We start from the raw sequence: 21246 nt of genomic DNA on the forward strand, positions 1-21246 counted from the left end.
GAAAAGCAGGATAAATAAATAAAAACTCAGATGTAGATAGTGAGGATCTTGTAGACATGTACATGGACTTTTTAAAAGCTTTGCCAAAGTGCACAAAAAGGTAAGTAAATTTAAGCAGCCATGGAATGAGGGGAGGCTCTTCTAATGGATTGTTGAGTGCTTGCAGAAGAGGAATCTGAGCAGAGGGGAGTAAGACGTGGAGTTATCCAAGAACCTGTAGTAGTTTCATAAATTATCTGGGGTCAAGAATGAGCAGTGACAGTCATGTTCATAAGATGACAATACATTATTCAGATGGTGAAAATCCAAATAGGTTATCAAGAATTCCAAAGTTCATTTCTCCAGCTGGGCTGAAACAAAATGGCAAATGAGATTCTATACAGGTGACCATAAAGAAATGCACAATGGATCAAAAAATTCCTCACTTCACATAGATGCTGAATGGGGTCTGAACTTTTAGAAGAAAGATCATGGAGTTGTGGAGGATAGCTCAATGAATAGGTCAACTCAGCGTAGAACAAATGGGAAAAATTCCATATTGGAGTTGTTAGATAAGGAACTGAAGATCAAATAGGCAGCACGAAAACTTTATCATGCATTTACAGAAATATTTCATGCAGCTGAATTTCGAATTGTATAAAGCCCAAGCCACCTCATCTCAAAAAGAATATCATAGAAATAAGGCTTAGGTGGACAGGGTAATAGAGATCTGTGATCAGATATCCATAAATCTTTTTCTTGGGAAAGATCTGACTGAGAACAGAATTATGCTACTGGGGTAGAGGGGGTTAGGTTTATCCTTGTGCCATTGTCCAGGACTAGGGAGATCTCTATTGATTTTATTGATTTGACTTCATTTATATCCCACTTTTCTTCCAAATGGGGACCCAAAGTGGTTCACAACATTTCTTCTCCACTCTATACACACAACAGTCCTATGAGGTAGGTTAAACAGAGACTGCGTGACTGGTTTAAGATCACCCAGCAAGCTTTTATTATCTGAACCTGGATCTCCCATCTAGGAATCATTACACCACGAATCTTGGCTTGTGTGTTCCAGCTGCTATGGTGACTACAAAGCAAGCATAAGGCTCTATCCTTGGCACATTTACTTTAAGGCTTCATTTAAGTCAAAGGGAGTCCCTTTCAAAAAACTACATGAGATTAAAACACAAAGTTGCAAAATTAGATTAAAGTAAAGTGCTTTGGAATAAGCAGTATTGCTATTTGCTGTTTTCACATAATGCTTATGAAACTATATTCATGTAACCAGTATTTTTCTTGGTGGTATATAAGTAAGGCTTTTCTTCATTCACTTTTAGGAAATAATAGGATTTTTGGAGCCAACCTTCAGCAATGTGCACCTTGAGCTGGGGTTTCAAAGCTCTCTTTGTAATGATATCATGCAGGTAAGAGCTGGTATTTTACTACTTTGTTCTTACAGTTATCCAGGCATGCAGAATGTTTTTGGGTTTGATGAAAGAGTACTTTCCAGACAACAGAAATAGTGAAGCCAATTCTGAGTGCTTTACAGTACTTTGCCTGAGTCAGTGCCGTGACCTTTCCCTATGTGTGCATGTGTGCATGCATGCAAGCTTTGCCCATTTGCAGTTGTTTCTTGCAGCCTTGCAGCTGCAAAACATAGACTGATTTCCCACAAGCGCTGCTCCACGCTCGCTCTTCCCTTTTGCCCCGATGGTACGTGTCAATTTCACACAAGCTGCTGCGTGGCCGCATTTTGCCCTGCAACTTCGCCTGATTTTCCCCGCGTCTACTGAATCCTGTTTTTTGAGGATTGAGTACATGCGGGGAAAATCAGGCGAAGCTGCAGGGCAAAATGCGGCCACGCAGCAGCTTGTGTGAAATTGACACGTACCATCAGGGCAGAAGGGAAGAGCGAGCGTAGAGCAGCACATGTGGGAAATCGGTCATAATGTGTACCCTTAGCTTATTTGCTGTGAATCCAGTCATTCCCCACACCTGTTGTGGTGTCTCTATCTCCATCTATCTAGTACTGCTCATATGGCTATCACCTTAAGCAGAAATTAGAACAAAAAAAATGTTTTAAAAGACCTTTCTCAGTATTATTTCTGTGTTGTGGTATCTCTTGTTTTTAGGGGCATGGGTGTTTGCATGTGAAGTCCCTTGCTTGCTTGTGATGGGGCATTTTTGTCACTGAATGATGCACAGAAAGTTTGTGTCCATTTGTGTGCACATATGGTGCCTTATGTTGCCAAGGGTGGTGGATGGTATCTGACAGTCTGCACATTTTCATATGCAAGACTCAAATTGCCTTTGAGCCTCTTGTCTTGTTTCTGGAAACATTTAATGGTTCCTAATAAGGAAGAGAAAGTGGAAAATATGTACTTGCAACATGCAGGAGCATTCTGGGCGACATTGGCTTTACATCCTCATTACAGACCAGATTGAACAAAAGAACCATTTTAAATTTAAATGTGTTTTGCTGGTACCAGTGGATGCTTGTGAGACTGACAGCGTTGGTCTTGCTCCTTTTAACAGATATGTGAGCAGCACCTCCCCATTTCTAGCTGGTAGAGTGGAGACTATTGAATAGTTTAGTTTTGCAAAGATTCATTTGGGTATTCATAGTCAGCATAAAATACACTGGACCCCTCCAAGCAATAAGGGAGAAGATGGTGTCTGGAGAAACCTCTGGTTTTGATGGCTTGTGTAGATTTTAATATTGGGAATCAAACTTTGGTCTCTGTGACAGCAAATAACATGGGCACACCTTGTTATAGACTGCCAGACTATTAAAGGCTTTGTGACATTGTAGAGTCTATACTCTTTCCTGCCGAAATGCTACTTGCCCCTTATTTCTTTTTTGGGCGCAAGAGGCACCATTGCGTTAGAGTGCAGGGAAACAGAGAGAACAGAAAGTCACAGATTCTGACTCAGGGAGCAGGGGCAGACTGGGAAGTGAAGATGGCCCAGGAACAAGCCCAGCTGAGCAGTCCCTGCGGTGCTACAAACCAGCACTCCAGGGGCCACTGAACGCAGTGACACGGACAATGGAAAATGGCTTAGCCTTTGCCTCATCCCACAAAATGGCATCATGCAGGAGGAGAATTGGTGAGCTGACACCGATTTATCATGAAGGGTCTGAGCCAAGTGGTAATCCCTGACACTATGGCAGTGTTGCTAGAGCTTGGCCACCAGCAGCCCTCTAGGGCAGTGGCCCTCTGGGGGAAAAAGGAGGAGGAGGAACTGCCCCCGCCACCCCTGGAGTGCTAGTTTGTAGCAGCACCACAGGGACTGCTCAGTTGGGCTTGTTCCTGGGCCATCTTCGCTTCCCAGTCTGCTCCTGCTCCCTGAGCCAGTATTTGAGACTTTCTGTTCTCTCTGTGTCCCTGCGTTCTAATGCAATGGTACCTTTTGCACCTGAAAATGGTTCCTTTTGCATCCGAGGAGGAGGATTATTTATACTCTTGGAGTCTCCTTCCACAATCTCCTTCCCTTCCTTTCCCCACAGTAAACACCCTGAGAGGTAGGTAGGGCTGAGAGAGCTCTGAGAGAACTGCTCTGAGAGAACTATGACTGACCCAACACCACCCAGCTGGCTGCATGTGGAGGAGTGGGGAATCAACCAGTTCTCCAGATTAGAGTCCGCTGCTCTTAACCACTACACCAAACTGGTTCTCTAATCTAAATTAATTTAAGTTAAATGGCCAATCCTTCCCCACCAGGGGGACAGGTGGATATGGAGAAAAGTGGGATTTTTCTTGCCACAAACCTCAAAGAACAATCTCTGTTCAGGTGAGATACTGGAAACTACCCCACTGAACTGTTCCTCTTCAGGTAGTGGGGTGTACTTGGTCTATAATTTCCCACCCTGGTTTTCTCCTTAAAACAGGAGAGACAGGATAGAGCATCATAAAAAGAGAGAGAATGAAAATAAGAAAGAAGGGCTGTGCTTCAGTGGTAGAGCATATGCTGTGCATCTAGAGGGTTCCAGTTCAGTCCCTGGGATCTCCAGTTAAAGTACTGAAGAAGTTGAGGCCCTGGAGAGCTCTATCAGTCAGATCAGACAATACTGAAGCAGATGGACCAGTGTTGTCTTACTTGGAACCAAGGAGTTCAGTGTGGTATTGGAAAGTGTCATCAAGTTGCAGCTGACTTATGGTGACCCTGTAGGGTTTTCAAGGTAAGAGACGTTCAGAGGTGGTTTGCCATTGCTCGCCTCTGTGTAGTGACCCTGGACTTCCTTAGAGGTCTCCCATCCAAATACTAACCAGGGCTGACCTGGCTTAGCTTCTGAGATCTGACAAGATGAGGCTAGCCTGGGCTATCCAGGTCAGGACCAAGGAGTTCGACAGGTAACCATAATCATATGAGTGCAACGGAAAGGGAAAGAAATGTGCAGGCATAAAAATGAAGTCCTGTATTCTAGAATGGGGGTTTAATGTGGATCTTAGGACTGAAAAGGTGCTCTCGTCTTGACAGCATGCTTAAAATACACGACGATATGGTGCAGTAGGCAATGAACACTGCTGTATATTTCGAAATGCATTACAAAGCAAGGCCGCTAACAATTATCTTGAAGTATTACTTTGTATGTGGTCCAAACAACAGAGAGTCCTATGGCACCTTAGAGACCGGTAGTGCAACCCTAGGCAGAGTTATACATTGTTATTTTTCATGTTGTTTTAGCAACAGTTTGTATACAAAGGATGATGCTTCTGTAATTACACTTCACGGATTCTCCTTTGCCTTGCTGTTTCTGCATTTATCTATGTTAAACTTGGTGCTGGGGGGAAAAACGGATTTGGGGAGATTAATAGAAAAATATATTATCCTTCAACAAAGAAACAACGCCGCTGCATTTTCTCCCTTTGGGGACTTTGATAAGCAGATTTCATGGTGTATAAGAAAAAGTTTCATTATAATGGACAAGGAAGGTCTACTGTGACACATCTCACAAAAGCAGTGAGAGAAGAAACTGAACTCAGTGTGAATTTTGTCCAGTTACTGGGGCCATTGTAGCAAATTTGGGTAGGACATAAGACTGATAAATTCTCCTGGGGAAAGACTGACATGTTCGGCTTTTGAGGAGATGTTGCCATTGCCTCAGCTGCAGGCAGTTGGTATGAGGAAAGCAGCAGTTTCCAGGTACAGCAATAGTACTATGTTATCAGTTTGCCACTAAACACATTTTTACAGCTAAGGAGCAACCTCCCTGTTCTTCTTCCCTGTCAGATTAATAAAAGTTCCCCCAGCTGAAGGAAAAGGTGAAATTCTTCCGCCTACCATACAGAAAATAATGAAAGGATATAACAAGTATCTGCGCCCATTTTTTGACAGTAAGTAGAAAATGTGATATAGCTGGAATAATCTGTTTTGATACCACATGGCATCTGAGGAATCAGAAATGAACTGATAATAGGAACCATACTGGTCTTTTATCTTTGACTCGGTTGTACGATGTTGAAAGGATATGATGTTCTTTATTATGGAACTGCCAGGCTTTAATTCTGCTTCTACAGTACAGAGGCATGGTCCTTGCTCTCCAACAGACAGGCTCGTATAATCTAGATTCTTTGTTATAGTGGTCCACGGACAAAGTACAAAAACAAGCATAGTACCTGCTGTAAAAATAATATATTCACTAGAGCAGCCCCAATGTCTTAAGCAACTTAGGCGTGTGCCATGTGATGTCTGTAGTATGGAATATAGTGAAATCATGTTTTGTAACTGAGGGCGGAAGATTGTTCATGATGTGCTTTTAGGTATTTCTTGAGACCCTGGTAAAGTAACACAGGAAATTGCTGCAATACCAGAGGCTTCTTGGCTTTCCCACCACCTGCTGAAACAATCCATTTTTCAGTTTGACGTTTGCACTTTAGACTGGGAGAAAAAGGCTTGCTTCTTCAGCTGTGCTAGCAGCTGCAATAGAAATGTAAAAGAAACTCTTGCTGTGGACGCATTTTCCCCATGGGTATGTGAGAAATTGTCACATTTAGATATTTGGAATCACACATTTCTGTTATCCTCTCCTGACTGAATAAATTAGAGTGACATGTTCATATTGAAGTACATGATATAACATCATTTGTAGCTGCTACAAATTAATGGGATCTCACTTTAATCTCACTTTAAACATTTTGATTTAATTATTCCAAAACTACTTATAAGAGAGATGAGCAGACTGATGTTGATTTCCTATTGTCCTGGTAGACAGATACTTTAAAAATGAAGGAAGAAATACCAATCATCAAAGCTTTACCCCAGGTTGGACAGCATAGCTAACTTTCGTCTCAAAAGGTCTTTGTAAGGGCATGCTGAATTTTAAGAAGGTTCTGCCAGTTTGGTGTAATGGTTAAGTGTGCAGACTCTAATCTGAGAGAACGGGTTTGATTCCCCACTCCTCCACTTGCAGCTGCTGGATGACCTTGGGCAAGCTATAGTTCTGACAAGAGCTGTCCTTGAAAGGGCAGTTCTTGAAAGAGCTCTCTCAGCCCCACCTACCTCACAGGGTGTCTGTTGTGGAGTGGGGAAGGGAAAGGAGTTTGTAAGCCGCTCTGAGACTCCAATTGAAGGGTGGGGTATAAATCCAATCTTCTCCTCACTATCAATAGGTTCTTGCAAGTCAAGAGCTCTATGCAGACAACTGAAATGTTTGTGCTTGCAAGGATTGTACTGATTAGGATTGCCAGGTTTTGTGGGCAGGGTTGGGACCACGGCACGCGGGGCTGGGTGAAGCCAGCCCTTTAAAGGGTCTTTTGTGGCCTGTGACCACTCCTCTCCTTCCTGCTAGATTTAAAGGGCCCTCCACATGGTCCCCGTTGATCAGCTGAAACCCTTTAAATCGGGCAGGAGGGGAGGGAGAGGGATGGCTGGGTGGGTGGTCACTCTTGGGGGCAGAGCTTCCCTGGTCAGCCAACTGGCCGGGGGCAGATTGAAGCCCCCAGAAGCGGGGGAACCCCCACCTGGACCTGGGGGCTGGCAACCCTAGTGCTGATCCAGTATGTCTTGGATCTTTTGCTGGTATCTCTGGATCAGGTAAACAGACCATGAAGTAATTGGTTTCAGCCAGTGATGTATTCTAAGGTTTCCAACTCTGAATTGGAAAATTCCTGGAGATTTTGGGGGTGGAAGCTGGAGAGTGATCTCAGTGGGGTATAATGGATTCCACCTTCAAAAGCAGCCATTTTTTCCAAGGGCACTGATCTCTGTCGTCTGGGAAACAGTTTTATTCCAGGAGATCTCCAGGCCCCCACCTGGAAGTTGGCAACCCCAATGTACACAGATGACTTGATGACTCACAGTTGAATATGTGAACTCTGTGGAAAAGAATATATGAAAGTTCTGAGTTTAATGTTGATCTCTGGCATTAGTTCTTCTCATGGCTCATTCAGAGAAGTTGTAGCTATCAGATGATAAGATGTGTGTGAGCGACCACACCATGTACTGCAGAAGCAGATAACAAGATTATAATTTTCCAGTTATGGACACTTTTACTGTTGTATTATCACCATTATTTCTTTATTCCTGTTTGCAGATCAGTAATCTGTAATTGTGTTAAACAGCATTATAGGCATTTGAGCACAATTGTTGTTTCTGCTGTTCATCCATTTTCTTCTTTTATTTGAGTGCACCACTTACTGAATTATCTTAAGGTGGTTATTTCCAGCCTTTGACTAGTAAAATATGTCAATGTTGTAGGCATGCTGCTGCAGATTATAAGCCTTGGGGTTTTTTTGTGTGTGTTTTTTCTGTCAAAAGTTGTTTTATGTTGCTGGGCTTGAAGTTAGACAGAATAAAAGTAATAATTCTGTTTATATGTATCAATCCAGTGTTTGTTGCAAAGCATTCAGATCTTTTTAATGATGGTAGACTCTGCTGTATGGACTTCCAAAGCAGAAAAGGGCAATAATTCTGTATTGCCATCTATTGGAGAGAAGGAGGAACTACATTAAATAAATTCTTGAATGCCATTGAAAGGCTCTTACGATCAAATTTCTCTAAATTGTAACCAGCTTTATTGCAAGATGGATGAATTATGGAAGGGGTACCTGTTTGTTTGATTTGATAATGTGCAAGAAGACTCATATGATGTTAGAGCAAAGGTATATCTTGTCCAGCATCCTCTTTCTCTCAGTCAACTAGATGGCTCTGAAAAGCCTTCAAGCAGGGCACAAAGACCAAAGTTTTCATCTGTTGTTGCCCTCCCCACAACAACTGGCATCCAGAGGTACACTGCCTGGAACATAGTGGTTCCATTTAGTTATTGTGTTTAACAGCTGTCAAGGGACATACTCTAAAAGTCCATTTAGTATTGCAGTTAACATTGCTTTATGCAAGAAAGCAGGGAGGCAGTCGCATAACTATAAAACTGCAGACTAAGAAAATGGAGGATGAGAGGAGACACTGGTGGGGAGCAGTCATGTCTATGGGATTAAGAATAAAGTCAACAGGGAGAAACAGATGGTAGTAGCAAGTGGAATAAATATTTACTTTGATCATTGATTAGGGTTGCCAGGGTACCTCCTGGCAACCGGTGGGGAGTGGAGGGGAGACTTACTAGGAGCAAAGGCCTAGGCTGGTGTTGCTGGTGATGTGGTGACGTCCTCATTGCATCACTGGTGAGGCAGGGACGCTCTGGTATTTGGACAGAAACTCTATGGTAGAAGTCATTTTTTACAATAGAGTATTTACCCAAATACTAGAGTGTCCCTGTGTTGCTGGCAACGTGATTGTGCAGCACCCAGCCAGCATTTAACTGTAGTTAAGTAGAACTGCCATATATCTTTAAGAGCAGTTGCCCCAAGGAATTGAAGTCTTTAGTCAGGCATCCCAAAGCATCCCTGTGACTGGCTGATTAACAGTCATTTCCTGCCCCCAGAGGCGCGAGGATTTGAGTTTACAGCTTTCTTCCCGTTTCTTTGTCTACTCTTTAAATGGCAAAGGAGGCGGGAGCACGCAATCTTTTTCACCATGAGCCAGTGACCTGAAGTAGATTACAAAGATGTGAACTTCACCAGTTATTCAGTCTTGATTGTAAGAAATCTTCTGAATGCACGTGGAGGAGCTTAATAAAAATGATTTAATTCTACTTTACTCTGACCGTGCGTTGAATCACATCCAGAAGGCGCTGTTGACTCTTGACTTAGCGCCAGACGGAACAGGGATGATGTCACTTCCAGAGGCATCACTGTGTTGCTGGCAATGCAGGCCTAGGCCTCTGTTTGCTGCCATTAAGTCCCCTGCCAGCTAGCTGACCAGTGCCATGGGTGTGGGGCCCCAGAGCGGGGGATCCACTACCCTGGCGGGGGCCTGGCAACCCTATCAGTGATGGATGTCCCCAGACCTGTTTAATTTTGTAATCTTTACCATATAGTGCCATCACCTTTTCAGAAGCTCCTTCATGTTAATACCTTGTGATCCCACGTGCTACTTTCTTGTTTAACATAGGAGTGTAACGTGATGTGTTCACCTAGTTATAGAGACTCCTGGTAGGAAGGCAGGAGAGAACTCTTAGTGAACAGTAGCTCCTTACTGAGCAGTGTTCTGTTTTGTATGAGCATATTGTTTTTTTTTCTTGAGTCCATGTTTTTCTCAGTTTTATTCTCAATAAAACAGTCCTGAAGCACAACAGCTTGTTGGAGTCCATGTTTTATTACTGTTAGGATTTCCATGTTGTTGTGAGATTTGTGTAGTTTTAAGGGAAATGTTTTTACTATAATACCCCTTAAAAACATGGCTTGCAAACATTTTAATTTTTTTTTAAAGCTCAGAAACATCTCTTCAGCTGAGAACAGGTGAAACCCGGCCTAGGACTAAACAGTCTGCTGCTGTTTATAAGTTTCTTTGGCCTCTTGCACACAAATAGCCCCTTGCTACCCTCTAGCCAGGCTTGTTGGTATGTTTGACTGTTATTGAAATAAACTCTGAAACACTTTTAAACAACCTTTCAGAACCGTGATTAGATCTGTTCCTGAAGCCCGCTCTCAACCCATTAACCCTGAGTAGGGTTACATTAGCATCGCCTCCGGTTGCTTCATAGAGCATTGCTTTTTCCCATAAATCTTCCTGCCCCTAAGTTTTGCACAGGATTTGTCATTCCCTACCCGTGCCACTTTTGTTCTATCACAATACAGTCGGGAAGATTTGAACAGCATCTCTTCTTCCTGATTTATGGTTGATCAGTGTGATTAATTTTCAGAAGCCCTTAAGTTCTTACAGACGCAGTGAATTAGGGTAGCTCATCAAGCCCATCTGCAGACTGATCACATGATAGACCCCGAAGCCATTACACCGTTGACTGACATCTGAGGAACCAGGTGTTCCTTCCAGCAGGGAAGCTTTCTTTCCACAGCGTTGCATCTGGGGAAGGCTGAAGGTTGCATCTTTCTGCATTCTTCTTACTTTCAAAACAGGAGACTTGAAGCTTGAAAAGGACAGGAACACAAAGCTAAGTCTCACTCCACTGAATTAGTTAAATCTAAAGTGCAATTGATGACGGTTTCATAAATGTGAAAGGGAAAGTTCAGCTGTAAATGTGGGCCTTAAGAAAAAAGTGATGTATAACTAGTGACAAATAAGAACTGATAGTCCTAGAGGGTCCTATCCCATCCCATCCCATCTCCCAGGTAAAAACCACACCCACTCAACTGAATGAAGACCAGATAAGGATGCTTACAAGGATGTAACTTGAAGGAAGACCAGATAAGGATGACTTGCTGGTTTGGAGCAAATCAGGTTGCCCTGCTGCTCTTTATTGCTGGCAGGGCTTTTTTTCTGGGGGAACATGCCAGAATGTAGTTCTGGAACCTCTTCAACAAAATTCTTTTTTAAATGTTTAAAAGTTCATGAGTTTTCAGTATACATATTGAAAACTTGATTTCTCTCTTGAGAGTTCCAGCGCCTCTTTTTCCAAAAAAGAGCCCTGATTGCTGCTTTTGGGCTCAACCACATGATGTAATTTTGTTTGTTGTTGTTGGTCCTAGCTTACTCTATTTATTTATATCCTACTTTTGTCCCCTGTGAGTACCCAAAGTGGCTTACATCACTTCCCCTGCTTCCTGTGATGGAGGTTATGCTGAGAGGAAGTGGCTGACCCACAGACACCCAGTCAGCTTTCATAGCAGTGAGGTGGGAATCGAACCGAGTTCTCCCAGAAGCTAATCTGGTGTTCTAACCACTGCGCTATACTGGCTGTCTTCATATTATGGTTTTGTTGTTCATATATTGATAGTTAGTATTTTAATTTTTTAAGTCTTATGTTACCTTGAGTGTATTTATGCAGAAAGCTGGGATAGAATTTGTCTAAATAAATGCAACATTTAAAACTACTTAGACTAAATGAACATAAATTCAGGTGGGTACTCATGTTGGTCTGAAGCAGCAGAACAAAGTTTGAGTCCAGTGGCACCCTGAGGATCAACAAAGTTTTATTCAAGGTATAAGCTTTTGTGGGCAAGCTCACTTCTTCAGATACAGTGAAAAAGAATTTCCTCAACTGTTACATATAGGAAGGGGGGTAGTTGCCAGGAAGGATCAATTAGAGCCAAGACAGGGACAGGAAAAAAAATGGAAATTATAGTAGTCCATACATATAGGTAGAGGGTGAGCAGTAAATTAATATAAGTATTTTTAAATTTTTATTTATTTACAAAATGTATATCCCGCCTTCTGCCCTCACAAGACCCACCCAGGCAGCTAACAAAATTAAAACATGCGTGGTAAAATCACATCTTTAAAAAAGGCATTGAGTAATTGGCCTTACTTAATGATCTTTTTCTTTTCTTTTGCTTCCATCAAAAAGCAACCTGGGATTTATTAATTGTTTCCTCTCAAGGAAACCCCACCAATGAAATGGCTTAAGAAACATCCCAGTTGTGCCTTTTGCTTTGGCACTTCTGTCACTGATCTCTGTTTGCCTCTGAAATCTCTTCAAAATTATCTTTCATATCCCAGGAAGTACACTGAAAGTCCTGCTGCTGTAGTATTAGGAGGTCGGATGTTTAAAAACGGATTAGAGAAATCCTGGAGCAAGGCTGAGAAAGTAGCTAAGCACACAGCTATTGGCTATGGTCGATTGACTCCCAAATTGTTGTTTGGATTAAATTGAGTGTAAGATATTGTGGCCATTGTAGACTTTTCAGCTGAAAAATACACAGCCATCCCTTTTGCCCACCCCATCAATAAACACTGTAGCTCCATCTTACACTGTGGCTGCAAGGTTGTACTAAACTCGGTAAGATATGTAACAGAATGATTGATGAATATATGAAGAAGAAGAGAAGAGATTGGATTTATACTCTGGCCTTCACTACCCAAGGGAGTTTCAGAGCGGCTTACAAACTCCTTTCCCTTCCCCTCCCTACAACAGACACCCTGTGAGGTAGGTGGGGCTGAAAGAGCTCTTGACAGAAACTGCTCTTTTTCAAGAACAGCTCATTATCAGAACTAGGGCTTGCCCAAGGTCATCCAGCCAGGTGCAAGTGGAGGAGTGGGGAATCAAACCTGGTTCTCCCAGATAAGAGTCCACGCACTTAACCACTACACCAAACTGAAGATGCTTTATACTGAATCAGGAGAGGTAATTCTGACTTGCAAGAGATATAGAGATATGGAGCTGTCTCTAATTGGAATATTTTGATCGGGACCTCGCGTATACATGTGTATTCATTGTATGTTAATGAAGACTTCCCTGATTTACCTGACAGAGGAATAGATCTGAAATGCTGATTATATTATCCAGAACTGTATTGTTTCTATTTGGAATGGAGCTCATTTACTACAAACCACAGTATATAGGTGTTTGGATTTTAGTTCAAGGACGTGTGATATTTATATAAACAAAAAAAAAATCTCTGTGAGCTTGTTCCATTTATGAAGGAAGACTGCTGTTTTTGAGATATGCTGTGACTTATTGTCGGTTTGAGTCTGTTACCACCCATTTTTGGATAATTGTTCCTTATTATGTTTGTGATTCTACAATAATATATATGAGTTTGGCATTATTATTGACTTTGCTTTCCATATAATTATACTGAAAAAGAGGGGGACCCGCGATACTCGCGGGGGGGAGAAGAGCTTCGTCTCCTCCATCCCCCCCGCTCGATCTCCCAGAGGCGGCGGCGGCGGCGAGGCCGGTCCTCCCCCCCCTCGCCCCGCTCCCAGGCGGGGCGAGGAGGCGGCAGCGAGGCCAGCTACAGAGCGTTCCCTGCGCATGCGCAGAGGACGCTCTGTCACTTTCGGGGGGATTTAAACATCCCCCCGAATTTTTTTCAACTTTTAGCATTTTTGTGCACACGTGGGGACTGCCCCACGTGTGCACACACCTCTCCCTGCCCCCCAGCTGCCCCCAGAGCTCGGATTTAGATATCCGCACTCACGGGGGCAACTTCACTATTAGTATAAGGATTACAGCACTGCCCTATCTAGTCCGGAACTGTTTACTGTGCAGCAGTGCTCTAATCAGATGTCATTCTCAGCCTGGCTCTTTGAGAGCCTTTAATTGGAGGTGTGAGGATGAACTCTGAAACTTTGTCCCTGCAAAGTATGTTCTCTGCCACTGAACATGGTTTTTTATTCTAAGTGTTTTTCCCTGTTGCTCAAGAAGCCAGTGCGAGCACAAAATCCACAGTCCTGTGAGCACTTCCTAAATTTTGTCTAACTGAAAAAAGAATAATGTGGAGGAGGGAAGGGGAAATGAGAGTAAATAAAGAGATTAAGAGAAAGAGACTGGCAGGAAGGAGGAGAGGAGAGGAGAGGAAAATAAGAGGAGAAACAGAAAGAATGTCTTCATTACATAAATGATTGTTGAGGACACCTCCCCAACCACTTCATTTAACCAGTAGTTGTGAAGTCATCTGTGGGCTAATTCATGCAATATCATGTGTGTTATATGTGTGATGGGAGTTTTGTCCCTTCCAGATACACACAGGCCCAGTTCTAGTTGTGATTGAGGAATGTGGGGAGAGTGGACTTCAGCCCCCCTCCCCAGTGCCATTTTCCAATCCTAAAGTGGCCCCAGGAACACACCATTTGTTCCTGTGGGGAAATTGCATGGATTATAGCCTGGGGTTTTTTGTGTGTGTGTTGTTGTTGTTAATGTTTTGTTTTGCCTTCAAGTCACAGCTTAATTATGACAACCCTGTATGGTTTTCAAGGTAAGAGACATTCAGAAATGGTTTGCTATTGCCCTGCCTCTGCGTGGAAACCTTGGACTTCCTTGGTGGTCTCCCATCCAAGTACTAACCAGAGCTGACCCTGCTTAGCTTCTGAGATCTCTGATTATATTTAAGTGGTAGAATTTGCTTGCACTCTGTAACTGGCTTTCAAGTTGAGTGTGGTAACAACCCAGCATATCAATTAATCCAGTTTTATATGACATAAGAGTCAGATTACAATTATTTGCTGCCATTCAGTGAGTCCTGAATTCTAAGAAAAAGCACACGAAGCAATTTACAGTAGCCCAAGAATTAATGTTGTATGTTTGTAAATCTGTTTCAGATGGCCCTGTCTCAGTGGGAATGAGTATGGATATAGCAAGCATCGATACAATATCAGAAATAAACATGGTACAGTATTTTATGTTTTTCTTATTCCTGATTCGTTTCAGCAAGGAGTCTTCTTTTCATTATGTTATGTGTTATATCCTTTTGTTTTCAGAGTAAAAACCTTGCACTGCATGTGTTTATTTTAAATTGTTCGGGACAATGTGGCTCATTCTCAAAGTCTGTACTCCCTGGTTCAATGATATATACTTACTGCTTTTAGTAGTAGCTATTTATCTAAATAGCTTGGAAATTTTCCAAATGCTTCTGTGATTTTAGTTAGTTAAAAATATTTATATTCCACTTTTCAGTGAGAGAACAGAAACCAGCAGCTAGCAAATAATCCCATGTAGAGTAGTAGCAGTAACACTGAACAGGAGATATCTACATGCATGGAGCTTCAGGAGAATAAAACACAAACAAGACAACACAGCCTTTAAGAAACACACACCCTGTGAGGTAGGTGGGGCTGAGAACTCTTTCCAGAACTGTCCTTGAGAGAACAGCTCTGACAGAACTATGACTTGCCCAGCGTCATCCAGCAGCTGCAAGTGGAGGAGTGGGGAATCAAACCCAGTTCTCCCAGATTAGAGTCCGTGCACTTAACTACTACACATAACTGGCTGCCACCACCTCCTGTGGCAGTGAATTCCATGTGTTAATCACTCTTTGGGTGAAGAAGTACTTCCTTTTATCTGTTCTAACCCGACTGCTCAGCAATTTCATGGCATGCCCACGAGTTCTTGTATTGTGAGAAAGGGAGAAAAGTACTTCTTTCTCGACCTGCTCTGTCCCGTGCATAATCTTGTAAACCTTGATCATGTCACCCCTCAGTCATCATTTCTCTAAGCTAAAGAGCCCCAAGCATTTTAACCTTTCTTCATAGGGAAAGTGTTCCAACCCTTTTATCATCCTAGTTGCCCTTTTCTGCACTTTTGCCAATGCTATAATATCCTTTTTGGGTGTGGTGACCAGAACTGTGCACAGTATTCCAAATGAGGCCGCACCATTGATTTATACAGGGGCATTATGATATTGGCTGATTTGCTTTCAGTTCCCCTCCTAAGAATCCTGAGCATAGCGTTGGCCTTTTTATTGCAGTTGCACACTGTCTCGACATTTTCAGTGAGTCATCTACTAAAACTCTAAGATCTCTCTCTTAGTCAGTCTCTGCCATTTCGAACCCCATCAACATGTATTTATAGTTAGGATTTTTGGCCCCAATGTGCATCACTTTGCATTTGGCCACATTGAACCCCATTTGTCACGTTGATGCCCACTCGCCCATCCTTGATAGATCCCTTTGGCTCTCAACTTTCCTTGATTACAGGGCATCTTTAGTTCTTATAAGACCTCTTTTTATTAATTCATGAAGTCACCTTTTTCTGTCCGTCTGGGTAGTCTTCCAAATAGGTGGAGACTCCTATCTTGTTTATGGGTGGTCTGGTTTGTTATTTTTGTCATTCACACAAGGGCCAGCTAGTTAACTATTATATATAACGGGGGGGGGGCACCAACAAGGACTTGCAGTAGGCATCTAATTTCCCCTCTTCCATTATTTCCTCTTTCCCTTCCTTGAAAGCCCTGTAGCCGCTCCCCTTTTCCTGCTTCATTCCTTTTCACCTACCAGCGAATCTATCTTTGTCCTCTTCAGCTTTTTCCTCCTCCCCCTGTGTTTTACTGACAGAAACCAAGGCTTGAAGGCTGGCAGTATTGTTACAGTTACCTTGCAGTGGCCACTGAGGGCATTCATCTTTTTAAATTATAGGCACTACTTTGGTTGTTTTTTTGGGGGGGGGTTAACCCTCCTTTTTTAGATTTCAGGTTTTTCTGTAAACCTGGGGCAATTTTCAGGTCTATAGAAAGGTCTGTCTTGTCTGTTCATGGCTCTACTATCTGGATTTAAATATCCACAGATTTGGCCATGTTGAGGATCAGATGTATGGATTATGAAGCTATTGATTAATTTCTATTGGCATCAGTTATACATTAATGCAATCGTTTCAGCTGAATCCCAGTCAGTGAAAAAAAGGCCAAGTTTTGTGTTGTTAGCAGTCACAGAGATATTTTTGTTCTATTCACATAGGGTTGCCAGGTCTTACCTGGCCACTGGTGTGGGGGTGTCCCAGTCCTAGTCCTGGAGATCTTCAGCATGTGTGCAAAGCTTGCGTGCCGCGATGATGTCACCTGGAAGTGACGTCATTGCACAGGGTACATTGCGGGGGATGCTCTTATCGTTTAAGGGAAAACTCTATGGGGTGGAGGTGATGGGGCACTTCGGGGGTGGGGTTCCCCCCACTGGCCAGATCGGGACTGGCAGATCTGGGGGCCTGAAAGCAGGCAAACCCCCACCCCCGTCAGGGGAATGGCAGCCCTACATTCACGCCTGAACTGTACCTTAAGTATATTTTTATTTAAATGTGGGATAGTAAATAGTTTTGACTGAAGTATTAACTGTGAAGCAGTAATATACTGAGAAGTCCCAAAGCTGAAGGAAAAAATAAGTCTCTTTAGTTTCTCAGTCCTACTCAAAAATTCCAGAAAGGATCCAGTCGTAATTTGTTTAAAGACATGTGGAAAATGTCCCAACAGAGTCATTGTCAAGGTGTGGTGCTTGTACAGGTCTCTCTTTTTTCAGGTTTTTAGTGACTAGTGTTTTCTTGGAGCTATAGACCTGAGAAACAGAAGGAGCTTACACCAGAATTTGACAACTTACCTGTCAGTCATCTTCTCAGCAGTTCTAACAATTGTCCTCTTCTCCAGAATAAGTCTTCAAGTAGAATGCAGCACTTCCTCAGAAACACCTGCGCTTTGTCTCCTCACAGAACCTCTGTGTGTCATCCCCCCCCCCACAACCAGCCAGAACCTTTTTTTGCTTTTTGCCAGTCACAAAAGTTCTCCAGAAATCACATTATCTTTCCACAAAGTGCTGGTGTTTCTAAACCATGTCAGGAAATATTTCTTTTAAAACCTTACATTAATAAGGGGAACAGTCTGGAAACTTTGTGAGCTACTGGCATTAAAGTTTTGAGCGAGCAATTTGGCTACTGCCTAATTTAGTTTGTTTTGGAGCCATCCCTTCCTGAGCTAAGACAAAAATCTGTGAGCTGGAGGCTAAAAAACTGTGAGCTAGCTCACACTAACTCAGCTTAGAGGGAACACTGGTGGCTTCGTAACCCTGATTGGGCCTGGACTCCACTTACCTTCAATACTGCTTCTGTATCTGGTCTTCCTGCACAGTTCACTGTGCTCTTGCCTGCAAGCAATTTATGAAAGCTTATAGATTTTGGGGGGGGGCAGGGGGTTCTTGATTTGCACGCTTTGTTGTCATTGCAGGTTATCTTCTTTTCAGAATTTAGAATTTCATGGGATGATTCTCCATGGGAAAGTGGAGAATGGTTATGCAGGAAGGGATCTGGGTCAACAGAAGATTTTTTGCTCATCAGGTGGATGAATGTCACCCTCTCAAAACCGAATAATACCATTCTTTCCTTCTGCCACTCCTTGAAGCAGATATTGCCAAAGGTCTCCGTCCTTTCCTGCTTAAGCATGAGAGTTTAGAGGCCCACTTTTTAAAAAGTAAACTAAAATTCTCTGAATACTGGGAGGGAAAAATGTCACAAGATGTTAGAAAGTGGCAGAAAGAAGAATGGAAAGAAAAGTGCAGCTTGAGGACACAAATGTGGCAATTAAGGACCGCTGTTTTCTTTCCCATTGCAATCTATTTTGAAAGTTGCTTTAGACATGAAGATCTCCTGCACCCAGAGGGATGCATGTTACTTGTGTAACCTGTGAAGAGAAGATGCATAGGCTAGAACAGGTTGTGTAGCCTGGAAAATGTCATTGTACATCTTTTTCCCTTTCAGCATGATGATTCTGCACCATCAGCCAGAAGCAGAGGTGACCATGCATTTTGCTGACTGTGTGGCACAATCAATTCCAGATCTGCTCCTTATTGATTAGTAAACTGTTGTTTCCAATGCATGAAATAAATGGATAAATTCTTAGTTTCAATATTTTTGAAAAATTGTGTACTGTGTTCCTAGGATTACACAGCTACTATATTCCTAAGACAGCGGTGGACTGATGAACGTCTTTGTTTTGAGGGTAACAAGAGCTTAAGCTTAGACGGTCGCCTTGTGGAAATGCTTTGGGTACCAGACACCTTTATAGTGGATTCAAAGAAGTCTTTTCTTCATGATATTACTGTTGAAAACCGTCTAATCAGAATATATCCCAATGGAACAGTCCTTTATGCCATACGGTATGTTCACCACTCATAAATCGTTGTGCTTCACCAAAAGTCTTTCTGGGATTAATTTTTTATGTGTAATGGCCATCATCAGACACAGTTCACTTCTCTTGTATCAGATAAATGGTCACAATTTGTCTTTTGGTTCTAGATTAATGCTTTTCCTGATTGAGCTATTTTCCAGGCATGGGACCTGATGTGCATGTGGAAATCTCCCTTTTGTAAGGCTTCCCCAGTAATTTGGTGCAGGTGTGTGTGTAAATATAGCATATGTCACCTATACACACACACTATATGAAACCGCAGGAAATGTCCAGAAGCACATATTTTTTGTTGTGTGGGTCACAAATTACTTCTGCACTTCACATCGTCACAGCTGTTGGAGCACCCTGTCAGCAGAGACCATTATTTTAACACAACGGCTTCCTTATCTTTCTATTATACCACCTATTGGGGATCACATAGTCTGTATAATATCGTTAAAACAATGCCACATAGCCAATCACATTTCACTGTGAATTTATGTCAGAAAGTCTCATCAGAGGGAAGGTTGTACTTCTGGCTGTTATTCCGAATGGGCAATGTAGTTTTGTTTTTTAAACTCACCTTCTGTCCTGGGAAAGGGAAGAGCAGGCTTTATCAGTGCAATCCTATAGAGAGTTACTGCAGTTTAAGCTCATTGATTTCAGTGACTGGAGTAACTGCATGGGATTGCATTATAAGTGAAGCAAATGCATGTGCGTATTCTCATTCCAGCCTCTGAATAGGAAGATGTAGTGGTTTATTAAAATTATTAATTATAAAAATATCTAACATTAAACATATCTGCTATTTCATGTAAAGAAACAGTAAGATAATCATAGGCAGTTTTATGGGGAACAAAAGTTAGCAAGTCTTTCCCAACCCCCCAAGAATTTCTGTCTCCTTTTTAGATTCTGAAGTAGCAAACAGGATTCCTGTGTATTCTTCCTATGTGTATGAATTCAAGCCCGCCCACCATAGCTTTCTTTGCCACACACAGATGTTTTTATCTAGTTCTAAGACAGCACTTAATATATCATCCAAAATCATCAGACCGTCATGTGTACAGTCAGAAAGTACAAGGATTTCTCTTGGTTATATACATACAGCCTGGTTCCCAGCTATAAAAAGTCTTCATATTTATTATTAGTAGTAGAATTTGCCAAAGCTCCTTGCAAAGGAGACAGGGCAATCATAATTCTGGGTCTTTTCCAGCTTTCTTTTCATACATCTGCTAATTTTTTATCCTTAGCCATATGTTTTGCGTATAAAAAAGCAGCTCAAATAAACAGAATAGCTTGATTCTATTTTGGGTGCTCAGGGTCACTGCATAGATTGTAACCATCTGTACTTTGCTTTTCAAGGATAACCACAACAGTTGCGTGTAATATGGATTTGACTAAATACCCTATGGACAAACAGACGTGCACCTTGCAACTGGAAAGCTGTAAGTCACTTTATTGCTTGTGTAACAGAGAAAGAAAGAAAATGGCCATGTTTGAAAAGATGGATTCATCATTAGGCAGAGGTTGCCATAGGTTAGGATCAATGTTCCCTCTAAGCTGTGGAGTCCTGTGAGCAAAAACTCTACTTTGTGAGCTACTGGCATTAAAGTTGTGAGCGAGAGACGTGGCTACTGCATGAATTAGTTTGTTCTGGAGCCATCCTTCCTGAGCTGAGACAAAAATGTGTGGGCCAGAGGCTAAAAAACTGTGAGCTGGCTCACACTAACTCAGCTTAGAGGGAACACTGGTTAGGATCCTGCATGTCCACATGGTAGTCAGCTGGGCATGATTTATGAGCTAGTGTTGGGGTACAGCAGCTTCAGACAGCTTCTTTGTGGTAAGGGCTTCACATTGAGGTAGTAATCTATGTGCAAGCAACCACATGGGTTGCCTATGCCAGTACCCCACCTATATTGAGGCCACTAGAGTTGTTGTGGAAAGTGACCAGTGAGATCCAGGCAACCTTTGTGGATGCCACTCACGTGTTTCCGTCGCATCGTGGAATTCTGACCAGATGCAGTTTTTCAGCATCAACCGTCATGCATTAGTAACATCTTCACTGGGCCCGAGAACACCTCTGTGAGGAATGTGCTCATTGTCCTCTTGCTGATTTCCTTGACAGCTCCACACGGTTCAGATCAAGAGCTGCAGTTCCCTGTTAGTATTACATCTACTAACTTTATATAGTGCTTTACAGTTGTCATATGTTTGCCCTCACAGTAAGCCTGCTATTCTCATTTTAAAAACATGACACTAAGAGGTACTGTTTTACTGCTGGAATTATGTGCACTTAGCTGGAAAGGTAGGGATCAGTTTCTTTTCATTCTGATTTGGTAACATGTGCATGAAAGAGCCATTGGGGAAGGAACTACAGCATGTTGGTGGTGGTGGAAAGTGCCATCACATCTCAGCTGACTTATGGTGACCCCCAAAGGGTTTTCAA

General features: G+C 42.4%; 1 protein-coding gene across 1 annotated transcript in view; it reads left to right on the forward strand.

Annotated features, from left to right (window-relative positions):
* The first annotated feature begins 1356 nt into the window (after positions 1-1356).
* Positions 1357-21246, forward strand: part of LOC107123617 (gamma-aminobutyric acid receptor subunit pi-like) — a 50805-nt gene continuing 30915 nt past the window's right edge. Inside the window, exons 1-5 of the mRNA XM_015426888.1 lie at positions 1357-1409; positions 5218-5321; positions 14482-14549; positions 18572-18789; positions 20163-20245. Of these exons, the coding sequence (XP_015282374.1) occupies positions 1357-1409; positions 5218-5321; positions 14482-14549; positions 18572-18789; positions 20163-20245 (526 nt within the window). The remainder of the gene's footprint in view (positions 1410-5217; positions 5322-14481; positions 14550-18571; positions 18790-20162; positions 20246-21246) is intronic.

The sequence above is a fragment of the Gekko japonicus genome, unplaced genomic scaffold (genome assembly GCF_001447785.1).
Source record: "Gekko japonicus isolate JY-2015 unplaced genomic scaffold, Gekko_japonicus_V1.1 scaffold35, whole genome shotgun sequence".
NCBI lineage: Eukaryota > Metazoa > Chordata > Lepidosauria > Squamata > Gekkonidae > Gekko > Gekko japonicus.